Source organism: Trematomus bernacchii, unplaced genomic scaffold (assembly GCF_902827165.1).
Source record: "Trematomus bernacchii unplaced genomic scaffold, fTreBer1.1, whole genome shotgun sequence".
Lineage (NCBI taxonomy): Eukaryota > Metazoa > Chordata > Actinopteri > Perciformes > Nototheniidae > Trematomus > Trematomus bernacchii.
In genome coordinates, this window is record NW_022987519.1 from 392,294 (window position 1) to 407,500 (window position 15,207).

Sequence of the window (15,207 nt, forward strand, 5' to 3'; positions counted from 1 at the left end):
GTAGTTTGATTGTTACATGACTTCATCCTTCTGCTAATGATCTGCCACTACTAGTTTTGCTACTGCAAGATGACTAAGTTCAAGATTTTGTCTGTCTTTGGTGGCCTAACAGTGAATAATTGTTTAGTTTGGAGTGTTTTTTCTTTCATTTCAGAATATATGTCTCCTTCCTAACCTGGTAACATCTTCCACCAACATGCAAATTCTTTACAAATCCAGTTTAACTGGATGTTGTAATTCAAGTCCTTGAGAAAAAAGAGATACAAGGATTTAAATGTGCCAAATGTCCATTGTGAAATATTATAACGATCCCAGACACAGCATATGATACTCTTATCAGTCATTAGCTACAGCATGAATTACTAAACAAACATACTTAATGTAATTAAATAAAGATTTATTTTGTGAGGCCAAGATATCCTACATGTGTTATCATATAATTGTATCTTTGGCATTCATTTGGACATAAATAGATAAGATAAGAAAGGTTTTATTGTCTGATATCTACAGTAGTGCAGTAGAGTTCATAAAAGAATATAATTGCAAACATTTGGTACAAATAACAGTCACAACAAGACGTAGGACAAATGACTACAACATATTGCAATAACAAACATGTAGGATACTAGTGCAATAGTTGAACAATATAAGAAAGCCTTGTGTTATTATACAGGTTAAACACATTTAAAGTTCAATTATTTACAGTAAAAGCAGTTTTCTGTTCCCACTCGGAGCATATCTATGTCGTCTAGTAAGGTGCAAGCTTTATATATACAGTCTATGGGTGCAAGTAGTCAAAGGGTTTCAGACTGAAGTCATTGAATGCAGCTTAATATGGTTATTATCGTATTATTATTTAAAACTAAACAGAAAAGTTCAGATGAATCACATTTATATGATTGTATTCTTTGTCTTCTTACTATCAGATATTTTAATCAAATCATCCGTAAATAAAATAAACAAAAAGCTAACATTTCTAGAAACGGACAGTGGCGTTGTATTGTTGCTATGGAAACGTGTAAACTCTGGCGTTGCCTGGGAACCAAGCTAACATTAGAAAGACGGCGTTAGCTCCGCTTGGCTAAACTAACTCAAAAACTCATTTAAAAAAGTAGAATAAAACAAGAAGACGTTTAAACGAGTGACAGTGGACAGTGGTTTCTAAACGGTGTCACCGAAAGTTAACACTGGCTCTGCGTTTTGGAGGATTTACAGCTCGTTTTGTTGACTTTAGTTGACTTGAATTGAGAAAGCTAACAAGCTAACCTTGCATTAGCCGGTCGGTTAGCTAAAGCTGTCATGTCGGAGAGGAGAGAAAATGAAGAGCAGGAGGTGAAAGAAGATGAAGAAGAGGAGGAAGAAACGGACACAAATGTTGAACCGGGAGGAATTACTGTAGAGCAGCCGGCAGAGGACGACAGAGAGCCGGGGAGGAGAGGAGAGGAGGAGCAGGAAGACAGGACGACGCCAGGTGAGTTTAATTAGACTACATGTGAGTTTAGTTTAGTTTCACTTAATCTAATTATATCAAATGTAAATAGACTACAGGTGAGTCCAGTTTAGGTGAGTTTAGACAGACTACAGGTGAGTTTAGATTGATAGATAATTCAACAGAAATACATTTCAGATTCAGTGGCTGACAGTTGGAAATATGGATGATTTCTCAGTAACAAATATTACACACAATGGCCTGATCTGTCCATAATTTCAATGTGATAATCTGGTCCTTACTGACTGTACAGATGTGCTGGAGACTGTAGAGGAAGCTGAAACTCAGGCGGATCTGTCCCATGATGCCGAGCAGCTCGGAGAGCCTCAGAGAACAGAACATGTTGGAAACTCCACGGCGACAGGTAACTGATTCATAGACAATAACAAAGTATCTATCTATCTAAATGCATGAACCAATAACCACAGAAAGCAGAAACAGTCAAATTGAGTCTAAATGTTACTTTTTTAATGTATTGTACAGTTATTAATTTCATCAGGCAACCCACATCAGTCTTTTAAACTTTTGCTGATTATATTGTATATTATTTTAATATACAATAATAGTAAAGTAGTCTCTTATGTTTAGTATATGTGAAGATAATAATAAAACTACTTTGATAGCAAAACAAACAAAGCTATTATGTAAAAACTCAGTTAAAGCAGGAAAAAACACGAAATGTTTACGTCTCTGTAACAAACTTGTATATTAACACAAAGCTTTTGATTCTGCCTGATGGGATGCACTTCCTCTATCTCAATAATTAAATGATGTTGATTTCTACTTATAGTTTATCTGATTTTGCCTCGCTGACACTGATCTGTTGACATGTGACATGCTTCCTAAAATCCATTGGACACAGTTCATTCAATATCATTTTTGATTCAGTTGTAGATATGTTCAGAGTGATAAAATGCAGAGGCACGATGCAAACACACCCTGATAAACGAATGCAGATCATATTCATGTATTCTGGCTTTTGCAAAGACAAAAGCAGCAGGATGTGTGTGTGAAGTGTCTGCAGTGAAGTACCCGAGGTGTGCTGTTTCCAGGTAACCTGCCTCAGGGATCATCATCAAACAACATGAGGATCAATATCAAGTCCCATAAGCAGACACAAAGAAGTAGCTTTAAATAACACCCCACTATCTCATGGTGTGGAATGAATAGCTCAGTGATTATAAAATCCATCGAAATGACAAAACGCTTTATAAGGAATTATCTGTTTGATCTGTTCGTATCAATTTATGATAAACGATATATATAAGTCATGATAGTGACAGTGAGTTATGTTTGTAATTTTAATTTAAATGTTATTTTTAGGTTTCTACTGTTTTTTTTCTACTTATATGTTTTATCTTTGTCAATTTTCATTTCATTTCATTATTTATTTTGAACATGTTTTGCTTTCTCTTTAAATGTTCTTTTTTTTAATACTTTTTTTGAACTCCAACCTCAAAATACTATCCTATAACTTAAGCTATAGCTGTGTTATTTATTCAACATACACAGCATTGATAATTTTCTGTGGCTCAATAAAGATATTTGAAACACACAACGACATGGATAATCTCAGAGTGTGTAACTGTGTGTAACTGTGTGTGTGGTGTGTGTGTGTGTGTGTGCGTGTGTGTGTGTGTGTGTGTGTGTGTGTGTGTGTGTGTGTGTGTGTGTGTGTGTGTGTGTGTGTGTGTGTGTGGTGTGTGTGTGTGTGTGCAGTGAAGGTGGTGCTGGTGCCGGAGGGTCATGTGATGACGGTGGCCTTCGCCATCGGCCTCAGCATCGCCCAGCTGAAGCTCCACCTCGCCAACGAGCTCCGAGTTCCTGCTGATGTGCTGCACATCTTTCTGGACGGTACGTCTGCTGTTCTTCAGATAAACTCTCAGCGATGTTTAGTTTTTTATTTGGGGGAAATGACTGGTTCCTTTCAGAGTGACAGACGTTTGATAAACAGAAACTAACCAGATTCTGATGTGGATTCGTTAGAAGAAAATGTCTGATAGAAATGATTAGGCACAAAAATGAATCCGGTTTATTGCGAAGTAGGTCTACAAGTACAAGGATTTGAATCTGGTGTATAACAGTGCATACATAAACACAGGAAGAGGAATTGAGTTGTAATTCTTTTTATATTACAATTTATTCTGAAAAATAAATAAAAGCTAATGGTCTTTTCTCGCTTACTTACACTTCTTTTGTTAGACATTTTTGCAGTTGCGGCATGTCGTAGTCAATAAAGGAATTGAGTCAAATGTGCTTATTTAAAAAATGAATGAAAATTGGACTCATAAAGATTGTTTCCAGCGTGGAGATGTCTCCTTAGTTGTGTGTGTGTTCTGCCTGTTGTTTCCAGGCAGAGCGGTGGAGGATCAGCAGAGCCTGATGGAGCTCGGCGTCCGGCCCAACGGCTCCACCCGGATGGAGATGAGCTCCATCGACCCCGACTCACACCCTCTGCGCCCCCTCCGCCCCCCCGAGCAGGACAACATGCCGGACGTCATCACCGTCAGAGTGCAAACAGGTGAACACCTCACTCTCTGTGATTTCTACAAACTGAGTGTTTGTCTGAGGGGTTTGGAAACAGCGTAGTTATAACTTATTATTTTAGAAATAAGATTCAAAGTTCAAAGTCAACTTTATTGTCAATCTTTCAGTTTGTTTGTGCAGACAGAGAGATCGAAATACCGTTTCCCACAATCCCGAATACAAAAACAAATGTAAAAATATGTATATACCTATATATATATATATACACGATCAACAGACACATTTATACATATGCACACATTAAGAAAAAAATAAAAGCACAACAGTTAAAATATACAACATAACAGTCATTTCAATATCGTACTGTCTGTTGGTCCGGGGTAGTTGAAGGGAACTCAACAGATGTGACGAACATAACGACGAAACATTGAAAACTCTCGAAAACACTGAAGAATCGGGAGAGCGAGGGTCCGCTGTGTCCGCACGCGCCACCGTTCTTGTTTAATATGAAGGCTTTAGTGTTCTCGATCTCACTTCAAATCTCTGTGACTTCCAGAGGAGAACATGTTCCGGGAGGTGGTGGTGGAGATCGAGCGTCCTCCCCAGCAGAAGGCCTTCCTGGGCGGGTTCAAACACCGGCTGACGGGGGCGCAGTACCACCATGCCGCCGTGCAGACCCTCCCCAAGAGGAGAGCCGACAGAGGGGTGGTGCTCTTCAGCCGCAACACACAGGTACAACACACAGGTACAGCACACAGGTACAACACACAGGTACAACACACAGGTACAGCACACAGGTACAACACACAGGTACAGCACACAGGTACAGCACACAGGTACAGCACACAGGTACAGCACACAGGTACAACACACAGGTACAACACACAGGTACAGCACACAGGTACAACACACAGGTACAACACACAGGTACAGCACACAGGTACAACACACAGGTACAACACACAGGTACAGCACACAGGTACAGCACACAGGTACAGCACACAGGTACAACACACAGGTACAACACACAGGTACAGCACACAGGTACAACACACAGGTACAGCACACAGGTACAGCACACAGGTACAGCACACAGGTACAGCACACAGGTACAACACACAGGTACAACACACAGGTACAGCACACAGGTACAACACACAGGTACAACACACAGGTACAGCACACAGGTACAACACACAGGTACAGCACACAGGTACAACACACAGGTACAGCACACAGGTACAGCACACAGGTACAACACACAGGTACAGCACACAGGTACAACACACAGGTACAGCACACAGGTACAACACACAGGTACAGCACACAAGTACAGCACACAGGTACAACACACAGGTACAGCACACAGGTACAGCACACAGGTACAACACACAGGTACAACACACAGGTACAACACACAGGTACAACACACAGGTACAGCACACAGGTACAACACACAGGTACAACACACAGGTACAACACACAACTTTAAATAACACACAGCCTTAAATATATTTAAATAATTATATACAAATATTACATGGAAATACCAGTGACATGCTTTTGTTTTCAGCAGAGGTGGAAGACGTTTTCAGATTCTTTACTTAAAGGGGCCATGTTGAGCTTTTTTCAGGTGTACATGAGTATGTAGTGTTTCTACTTTAAAGAGTGCTCTCCTGCTGATGTTCAGGTGTATATCAGGATGTAGTGTCTCTACTTTAAAGAGTCCTCTCCTGCTGATGTTCAGGTGTATATCAGTATGTAGTGTCTCTACTTTAAAGAGTCCTCTCCTGCTGATGTTCAGGTGTATATCAGTATGTAGTGTCTCTACTTTAAAGAGTCCTCTCCTGCTGATGTTCAGGTGTATATCAGTATGTAGTGTCTCTACTTTAAAGAGTGCTCTCCTGCTGATGTTCAGGTGTATATCAGTATGTAGTGTATCTACTTTAAAGAGTGCTCTCCTGCTGATGTTCAGGTGTATATCAGTATGTAGTGTATCTACTTTAAAGAGTCCTCTCCTGCTGATGTTCAGGTGTATATCAGTATGTAGTGTCTCTACTTTAAAGAGTCCTCTCCTGCTGATGTTCAGGTGTATATCAGTATGTAGTGTCTCTACTTTAAAGAGTCCTCTCCTGCTGATGTTCAGGTGTATATCAGTATGTAGTGTCTCTACTTTAAAGAGTCCTCTCCTGCTGATGTTCAGGTGTATATCAGTATGTAGTGTGTGTGTGTGTGTGTGTGTGTGTGTGTGTGTGTGTGTGTGTGTGTGTGTGTGTGTGTGTGTGTGTGTGTGTGTGTGTGTGTGTGTGTGTGTGTGTGTGTGTGTGTGTGTGGTGGAGCATTTAAAGGTCACTCATTACTGCAAACATGGTACTCATTCAGGCATGAGACAGAACATGACTTCATGTGCGAATGAAACAGTGTCATTAGAGAGAGAGGAGTTGATTGAGCTCCAACAGAGGACAGACGCTCACAGAGACTCCTCTCTGACAAACACTGGGCTCTGCATTCATTCATCCAAATGACATTTAAATACTTTTGAGAAATACGATCATTAAAGACCAATATCATGCACATCGAAACACAGTGAAATAGAAAGAGACAGGTGTAAAATACAAACTAAAAGTTACAGTGCAGTTTAAAGTGCACCTATCATGCTATTTTTAGGCAATAGCATAGGTCTCTTATATAAAAAAACATGTCTATGAAGTGTTTTGCTCAAAATCCCAAACAGATCACCCATTCTAGCCATGCCTCATATCCCTCTATTTCACTTCCTGTTTCAAAAAATTGATACAAAATAAAAAGGAGAGGTCTGAGCTCATGCGGGACCCAGCAGCTACTGTCTAAACTAAATACTGCCGTGATGAAACGCCATATCATGGATTATCAAGGATTGTTTCTGAAACAGTATGGAGCTCAAAGGCTTTCTCTCTTGCCGGTTATACCACAAGGTGAGTTCCTTTTGATTTCCTGCTTCTTAGGGCAGCAGTGGCTTAGTCTGTAGGGACTTGGTCTTGGAACCGAAGGGTCGCCGGTTCACGTCCCGATCGGACCAAAAAAAGATGGAGTGAGCTGGTAGCTGGAGAGGTGCCAGTTCACCTCCAAAGCCACTGCCGAGGTGCCCTTGAGCAAGGCACCTAACCTCGAAACTGCTCCCTTGGCGCCGGGTACCTGGCAGCCTCTCTGCTCTGCCACCTCTCCTATCTCCTATCTGCATGTGGTTGTGTGTGTGTGCATGTATATCCTCTGTGTTTGTGCATGTATATCCTCCCCTGTGTGTGTAATGTGTGTAATGTGTGTAAACACAACAGAGTGGGGAAAGAAATGTCCCTGTAAGGGATTAATAAAGTGTATCTTCTAGGGCTGTGCGATTATGGCAAAAATCATAATCACGATTATTTGGGTCAATAATTGATATCACGATTATTTTGACGATTATTCATTGACCATTTATTAAACTTTAAAACAAATAATATTTTACCAATAAACAAGGTCAACACATAATGGAGCGCACTTCCAAAACCATACTAAACATATATTAATATGATAAATAAAAATAAATTAGACAAAAATAAATTAAATCAAATATGTTGCAGTGCACTGTCACAACCTACTGACAACTCCTTAACATATAGCCAACATGGCCACCATGGCAAATGCTGGTAGGGCTGCTCATGTCATCTCTTAAAGATTTTTTGCAAGAAAAACCAGCCTGTTTACATGGTCTGGTTTCAGAGACGAGCGCAGGCAGGTGACAATATTGCCACCTGTACTGAAGACCCTCTCTGAAGAGGAACTTGTGGCTGGGATGCACAGATACTTCCTTGCCAGGATGGAGAGCCGTGGGTAGAACTTCCGGGATTCCCTCCACCACTTTAGTGGGTCCTCCTCAGCATCCAGTGGCACTGCCTGGAGGTAGGACTGTAGCTCAAGAGCTATGGCCTTGTCCTTTTCCAGAGCAGGTTGAGGTTCTGCAGCTTGGTCTACGGTGGCCTTGAAGAAGCTCCCCAGTCCCTTCTTTTTCTTCTTTGGTGCAGCTGCAGCAGCATCCTCCGTGTCATCTGCAGGCACCGCTGCCGTCTCAAGAGGGGCGTTCTCCTTGGAGTATTATAAAGAAAATAAGAATGACATGTTTAATCAGACTAAATGGTTATGGGTATTAACATTTATACCTAGAATTACATTATAACACTTTGACAACACATTCATTCACTTAATTGTATTTACTGTCAAATCTGACATTTTTATTTTTTATTATTATTATTACCATGAGTGTCATCACCCTCCTCATCTCAGTTGTCAGGCTGGCTTCAATGGATCCTCGATTGTCCTCACTGACATATTTGAGCTTGAATCTCGGGTCCAGGGCAGAGGCCATGTCAAGCAGCTCTTGTGTCGCTGCGTCATCATATTTATCATTAAGATAGTCTAGTATCTTCTTTTTTATGCTTTTTGTGAGGTCTGTGTCATCCTCCTGCACTGCCAGCAATGAGTTGTTGAAGAGGTGCAGGGTTGGTTTCAAAAAAGACACACTTACATACTTCTCTCCAGAAAGTGCGTCTGTGAATTCCACCAGAGGGCTAAGCGACTTATTGATTGCCTCCAGTACATCAACGTCCTGCCACGTGAGGGAGAGATGTCTGGTTTTTCGGTCGCTGGAAAGGACCTGGGCAATGGCCTTCTGCTGCTCGAGGACCCTGTCGATCATGGCCTGCCTAGATCCCCATCTGGTTGGACATTCTGTCTTTAGGGAGTGTTCAGGCAGATGCAAGTTCCCTCTTCTTTTTCCAACTGTAGGAGAAGCTGCTGACCAGCTTCTTGCAAAGCCCCATTGCACGGCCGATCCTGGGATCCTTCATTGCATTCTCTAAGATTACAACAAATACATATTATTTAGTATCATGATGATAATCATGATCTTCATCAAAGCATAATTTGGTGTGTTGTGTGTGTGTGAGAGAGAGAGAGAGAGAGAGAGAGAGAGAGAGAGAGAGAGAGAGAGAGAGAGAGAGAGAGAGAGAGAGAGAGAGAGATAGAGAGAGAAAGAGAGAGAGAGAGAGAGAGAGAGAGAGAGAGAGAGAGGGAAAGAGAGAGAGAAAAAAAAGAGAGAGATGACAGAGTAGCTCACACATAACATAATAATAATAATAATAATAATATGTAATTAATATTATCATATTAAGAGAGAGATCATCAATGTTAATGACTTACTATTGCTATTATTGTTGTTGCTGTTGTTAAAATGACATATTACATACAACAGGAGGAAGGAATCCTGCTCACCTATGGCCAAGTGGAGTCTATGCCCGAAACACTGGAGCCTCATCCATCCATTGACCTCAGCCGCCAGCTTTATATTTGCGGCATTGTCCGTAGTCATACAGATGAGTTTATCCTCTTTTAACCCCCAAGCAGCCATCGCTTCCCTCAGTCCATGGGCGATGTTTTGCCCCGTGTGGTCTTCAGGGAAAAATGCGGTTTGGAGACACTTTGTCTTCAAATTGAAATCGGCATCGATATAATGAACTGTGAGGCTCATGTATAGCTCCATGGTGCGGCTAGACCATAGGTCCGTTGTGGTGGCAAAGTAGTCAGCTGAAGCCACATCTCTCTCAACTTCCCCACGGCATTTGTCATATAGCGCAGGCAGCGCAGACCTGCTGAAATAATACCGAGACGGCATCTCGTAACGCTTGTCCAACGTGTTGACAAGTTGCTTAAAGCCCTGGTTGCTAACAGTGCTAACTGGGCACATATCTTTAGCGATGTGAAATGTAATGGCACCTGTAATATCTCTGTGTCTCTGCGAGCTCGTCGCGTAGGCCGTTGCTCTGTGCAATGCGTCCTGAATCGATGACTGTGATGATGTTGTGGATGAAGTCGAGCGGGCATCTTTTTGGTCTGCTTTTTGTTGTATTATTGCCCCGTCGTATTGCACTTTGTGGTTGTATTTCAGATGATTAAAGAGATTGGTTGTGTTAGCGTGTGGTGCCAACACAACCTGGTAACAAATCCTGCACTGTACTTTGTTTTGCTCCACGTCGGACTCCTGAAAGCCAAAGTACTTCCAAATAGTGGAAATAGTTTTACCCTTCTTTTTAACGAGTTGCTGCTCTTGTTCTGACATCTTCGCTCGCGCTGAACACTCACACATGTCACTCCCACGTGGCCGAGTGGGCTTTTAGGGAGGGGCGAAAGCGCACCCAGCAAAATAATCGTATTTTGTCAATTATGCTGTTTTCATAATCGTCGCAAGCCATAATCGTAATCGCGATTAAAATACGATTAATTGCACAGCCCTAGTATCTTCTATCTTCTATCTTCTTCACACACATGCTCTCCAGTACAGGTTAGCTCTCAGTGTTAGCGATGCTAATGTAAACACCGACCATATTACGTCCAAAACAGTCGGGCATTGTTTCTGATAGCAACGTTTCTGATAGTGCCGTGGGTCCACATTTCAGATATTATGTCATATCGGACGCATATCTGGATCAGCTCCGTTGTTCCCCCGTTTTTAGAGATTTGGGTACGGAGGAAAAGAGAGAGGGTTTTATTTTCTGACGCTGCGCGAGTTCCCTGACACACCGGGGACACATCTTTATGTATAAAAGACATCAACAAGTGCATTTTGCATGATAGGTCCCCTTTAAGAATAGTTATTATATGTTGCACTGGTGTAGTTCCTTTGCTGTTACTGTGTATGACTCACTCTCCTGCACACACACACACACACACACACACACACACACACACACACGATGGTGGTGGGATCGTTACAAATGCACAAGGTGCTGCAGTAATGAGACCTGTGTGTGTGTGTGTGTGTGTGTGTGTGTGTAAAGATGTTTACACTTCACAGGTTGTCGGTCTGTTGGCCTCATTATCCTGCACCCTTTCTTTACTCCCCGCTCTTTTACAACAAACCATACGTCACAGGGTTTTCTTTTTTTTAAAGATATTTATTTGTGATTCTGGATTTATTTTCCTTCCTGTTTTTCAGGCACCTCTCCGGCAAACCACACGTAAAAACACTAAGATTGAAGGGAAAGGGAAATACAAGGAGCATAGAGCTAATGTGCGTCTGATGGTGCTGACAGCAGAGGGACACAGTAGCAAACGGGTGGAGCTGGGGAAGCTATGATCACGTTGCTCCAGCCTTTCACTCATCCACCTTTCAGATTGAGGGACATGTGCACTCTAACCCAGTGCTTGAATTGGAATAAAAAAGGTGCCAGTACTCTAAATCAGCAACTGTTTCAAGTCAATTTTATTTATACAGCCCAAAAACAAGAATGTGGCTCAAAGGTCTTTACAATCTGTACAACATACGACTCCCTCTATCCTTATCTTCATACCTTTGATTCAGTAATTAAAAAGAAACACAAAAAAACTTTAACAGACAAGGAAAATATTTTTTTTTAAAACAGAATATTTACTGTAACATTCAGAAATTGCATGTTTTTCCACGACTAATCAGGGAGGTGTCCGGGGCTCTCATAGAGAACATGACGTAGCCTATACATGTGCCTGCATCAGGTCATATAGTATATCCTATAATGCTGGTGGGTTTGTCTCTTTACTGTATATTTTAGAAAGGCTCACTGTACTTGAAAAAAGTATGAAAGGCAGCGGATATGGCTAAAGCCTGACTCCTACTGGCGGCTGGTTAAATGACTCCTCGTCCCCGAGTGCACTCATGCATCTTTCAGCAGGAAAGGAGAGAGGGAATCAATGGAGCTGCCAGGGAGGACACATGCGTCATGAGGTGCCGGTACGCAGTAAGAAGTAACGGTACACAGTAAGAAGTCCCGGTACTGCGAATGGATGACTTTTTGACCCGTGTTGTGTTTGTAAAATAAATATGAATAAATAAATATATTCCTTTTTTTGAAATGGCTTCATAATAATAATAATTCATAGTTCACGATCCATTGAACCAAAGAAATACAGAGTGTGAGCTGCTCGCTGGAGCCAGTTCCTGAGGTGCCCTTGAGCAAGGCTACTAACCTCGAAACTGCTCCCTGCTCTGCCACCTCTGCTATCATGGTACCAGATTATAATTTGTTTATTCTCCCTGTGTGTGTAATGTGTGTAAACACAGCAGAGTAGAGAAAGAAATGTCCCCATGAGGGATTAATAAAGTATGTCTTGTTCTTAGAGTAGAGGAGAAGTGAGGGCTGTTTGAAGGTTGTGGGAGTGTTGGCATTTTGAATGTTACCGGGGAGAGAGTTCATGTACTAAGTCTGACTCCATACTGCCAACCTGCGGACCTTTGCTGCATGTCGTCCCTTCTTCACCACTTCCAAATCTACCTGTTCTCTGCAATAGTTGGCAACAAATTATTATAAGAAATCAATGATTGAATTCATCCATCTCCTTGTCTGTTCCCCCTCAGACAGTGGAGCTGCAGTCTGAAGCGCAGCAGTGTCCGCTCGACGCCTCCACCCAGATGACGGGGATTGGCTGCTACGTCTCCTGCATGGACGACAAGCTGGTCGCCCCCGGCAACTACATCACAGCTGACCAGTACCACGAAGAGAGGCTGAGAGCTGTGAGTGACTAAGATGTGTTTTTATTAAATATTTCTGGCCTTTTTTTATTCCGGTTAATGTAGAAATGATAACTGGCATGCTAGTCCAACATTTGTCCTGATTGTGACACTGGAGGAAAGGTCAAGGGTCATGTGACCTCACAAAACAGCAATAAGTCAATAATGAATTATATAATTATAGTAAATTATAAAGTAAAATGTTCAATGAAAGTACAAATCAATTAAAAAAAGATTAAACTACTATATAAACATAGGAAGTTTAAGTAAAAATGTGCACATTTTACTGTGATACGTTTTACTACAGTAGAACTGTTAGAACAATATCACTGGTCACCGGCTTGAGCTTCAATATCAGGATCCATGTATTATCTTCTCAAAGTAGTCAAAACAAAAAAAGAGAATTTGTTGATATTTTTCTCAAAATCTCAAAATTTTTACCCAAACATCTGACTTTTTCTCAAAATACTGACTTTTTCTCAAAATTCGGACTTTTCTCAAAAATCCGACTTTCTCTCAAAATTCTGACTTTTTCTAAAAAATCTCAAAATTCTGACTTTTTCTAAAAATCTCAAAATTCTGACTTTTTCTAAAAATCTCAAAATTCTGGGGTAAATTCTGACTTTTTCCCAAAATTCTGACTTTTTCTCCAAAATCCGACTTTCTCTCAAAATTATGACTTTTTCTCAAAATCTCAACATTGTTAATAATCACTCGTCACCGGCTTGATCTTCAATCTCAGGATCCATGTATCTCTGATCCTCTCCAGAATGGAAGTAGTCATCACATACAGAGCATCAACTAGTTCCTGAACAGTGTCCTTCACATGCTGATATCCAAGAGAGGGAGTTACACAGTCACAAGATGGAGGAATAGAAAGCAGTATTCAATGTTTACTTCAGATTAGCTCCACGTCAGAAATGATCATGCTTGTCATATGTCTATCTCCATAGAGGCTGAATCATCATGTTAATCACATAGCTATCATATGCCTCAAACAGTCCTGATGCTCTTCTAGGTAATCATACATCCTGTCATGTTCACAGCTACAGTTGGGATACCTTTGTTAGCATGTTATCATGTTATCACCCCCCCCCCCCAGGTGGTGGTCCTCCAGACGTTTGCCCGGCGCTGGCTGGCCCTAAAGGAGGTGCAGCGTCTGAGGAGGGACCGGGACCGGAGGCTGGTCTGGCTGGAGCTGCAGGAGAGGAAGAGGAGGGAGGAGAAGGAGGAGCAGCTGAAGGACCGGAGGAGGCGCTGGGTCAACCCGCAGAGGAGGGAGGACTTCAACCTGCTCTACCACGCTCTGGAGAGTAGGAGCAGCACGATTTAATCATTCAAAGCGCTTTACCATCTGTAGTGGCTGAATAGCGTGATAGTATGTTCAAAGGCCACTTCCAATATTGACTCGCGTAAACTTCAAGAAATCCAAATACCTCACGCAGCGTCCACACGGCGGCGTGCGTTGAAGCTTGCCGGCGGGCGTGTCTGAAGCTCGACCAACAACCAATCACATGAGTCTCCCGCCCCAGACACACAAGCACGCAGTTTGATTGGCTAGAGCTTGTACTGGCATATGATTTGATTGGCTGACGCTTCCTTCGAAGCTTGAAAAGTTGAACTCGCCCTTATTCCACCTAGCTTAGCACTTTTTACTCTTGTTGTTATTTCTCTACTTGCTTGTATAGCGCTTTGAGCAGCAGGAAAAGCGCTATATAATTCACATGTAATATTATTATTAAATAAAATAAACAAATCCAACAGGCGTACGGATGTGTGCGGTCAAAAACCATTCCCGACTTCCCCTCTAGACTTCCTGCTGTGCTCAATATATTCTGCTTGCAAAACAAAATGTTACAAAAACGGTATAGTTATAATTCATAGTTATTCATTTCATTGGAGTTAAAAGAATATACAATTTGTTCACCTAAACATAGATAATTCTCTCTCTCGCTCTGACACCATCACACATCATTAAGTGCACAACTCCTCCTACAATGCAACATACAATTAACTTCAGATGTAAATATAAAGTAGACAGTAATGAGTTAGACAGTAGTGCAAGTAAAAGGCAAAATAAGTAATAATATTAATAATAATAATAAAGCTTTATTTGTAGAGCACTTTCCATACTACTATATAATACATACGTGATTACTAGAAGGTGAAAAGGGGAAGTATTAGTACAATCAAATAATCAAACAAATAACCCACTCACACAACTTGATAGATAAGACGAAAATGAATAAATACTGTGTGTGTGTGTGTGTGTGTGTGTGTGTGTGTGTGTGTGTGTGTGTGTGTGTGTGTGTGTGTGTGTGTGTGTGTGTGTGTGTGTGTGTGTGTGTGTGTCTCAGAGTGGCGCAGTGAGGAGGAGCAGCAGATCAACTCGTCCCTGAGCGGAGCGGAGAGGAAGGCGGCGCTCTGCTTTCTGCTGGAGACGGAGACGCAGCTCATCGCCGCCATCGGACACCATCGCATCGCCGTCCAGAACAACAACTACGACAAGGTGGTCAGGAACCTGCTGGACAAGGTCAGAGGTCACCGCCCATCACCTGCTTACAGATCTCCCAATCCAGGACAAACCTGTTTTCATACAGCACATATTAGATATAGTCAAAGTCAACTTCATTGTCAATCTTTCAGTTTGTGTGTACAGACAGAGAGATCGAAATAC

The 15,207-nt window shown here is 41.7% G+C and overlaps 2 protein-coding genes across 2 annotated transcripts in view; one reads left to right on the top strand and one right to left on the bottom strand.

Annotated features, from left to right (window-relative positions):
* Positions 1-1,072: 1,072 nt before the first annotated feature.
* iqub (IQ motif and ubiquitin domain containing) overlaps positions 1,073-15,207 on the top strand; it is a 19,745-nt gene continuing 5,610 nt past the window's right edge. The window contains exons 1-8 of the mRNA XM_034116871.1: positions 1,073-1,471; positions 1,743-1,853; positions 3,209-3,343; positions 3,843-4,010; positions 4,533-4,708; positions 12,378-12,533; positions 13,633-13,843; positions 14,888-15,063. Of these exons, the coding sequence (XP_033972762.1) occupies positions 1,300-1,471; positions 1,743-1,853; positions 3,209-3,343; positions 3,843-4,010; positions 4,533-4,708; positions 12,378-12,533; positions 13,633-13,843; positions 14,888-15,063 (1,305 nt within the window). The 5' untranslated portion in view covers positions 1,073-1,299. The remainder of the gene's footprint in view (positions 1,472-1,742; positions 1,854-3,208; positions 3,344-3,842; positions 4,011-4,532; positions 4,709-12,377; positions 12,534-13,632; positions 13,844-14,887; positions 15,064-15,207) is intronic.
* LOC117471698 (zinc finger BED domain-containing protein 1-like) lies at positions 7,384-9,356 on the bottom strand. The gene is made up of 3 exons (XM_034116883.1): positions 9,263-9,356; positions 8,247-8,846; positions 7,384-8,077 (listed from the first exon to the last, which is right to left on the bottom strand). The coding sequence occupies exons 2-3, from the start codon at positions 8,685-8,687 to the stop codon at positions 7,664-7,666; spliced, it is 855 nt and encodes a 284-aa protein (XP_033972774.1). The 5' UTR covers positions 8,688-8,846; positions 9,263-9,356; the 3' UTR covers positions 7,384-7,663.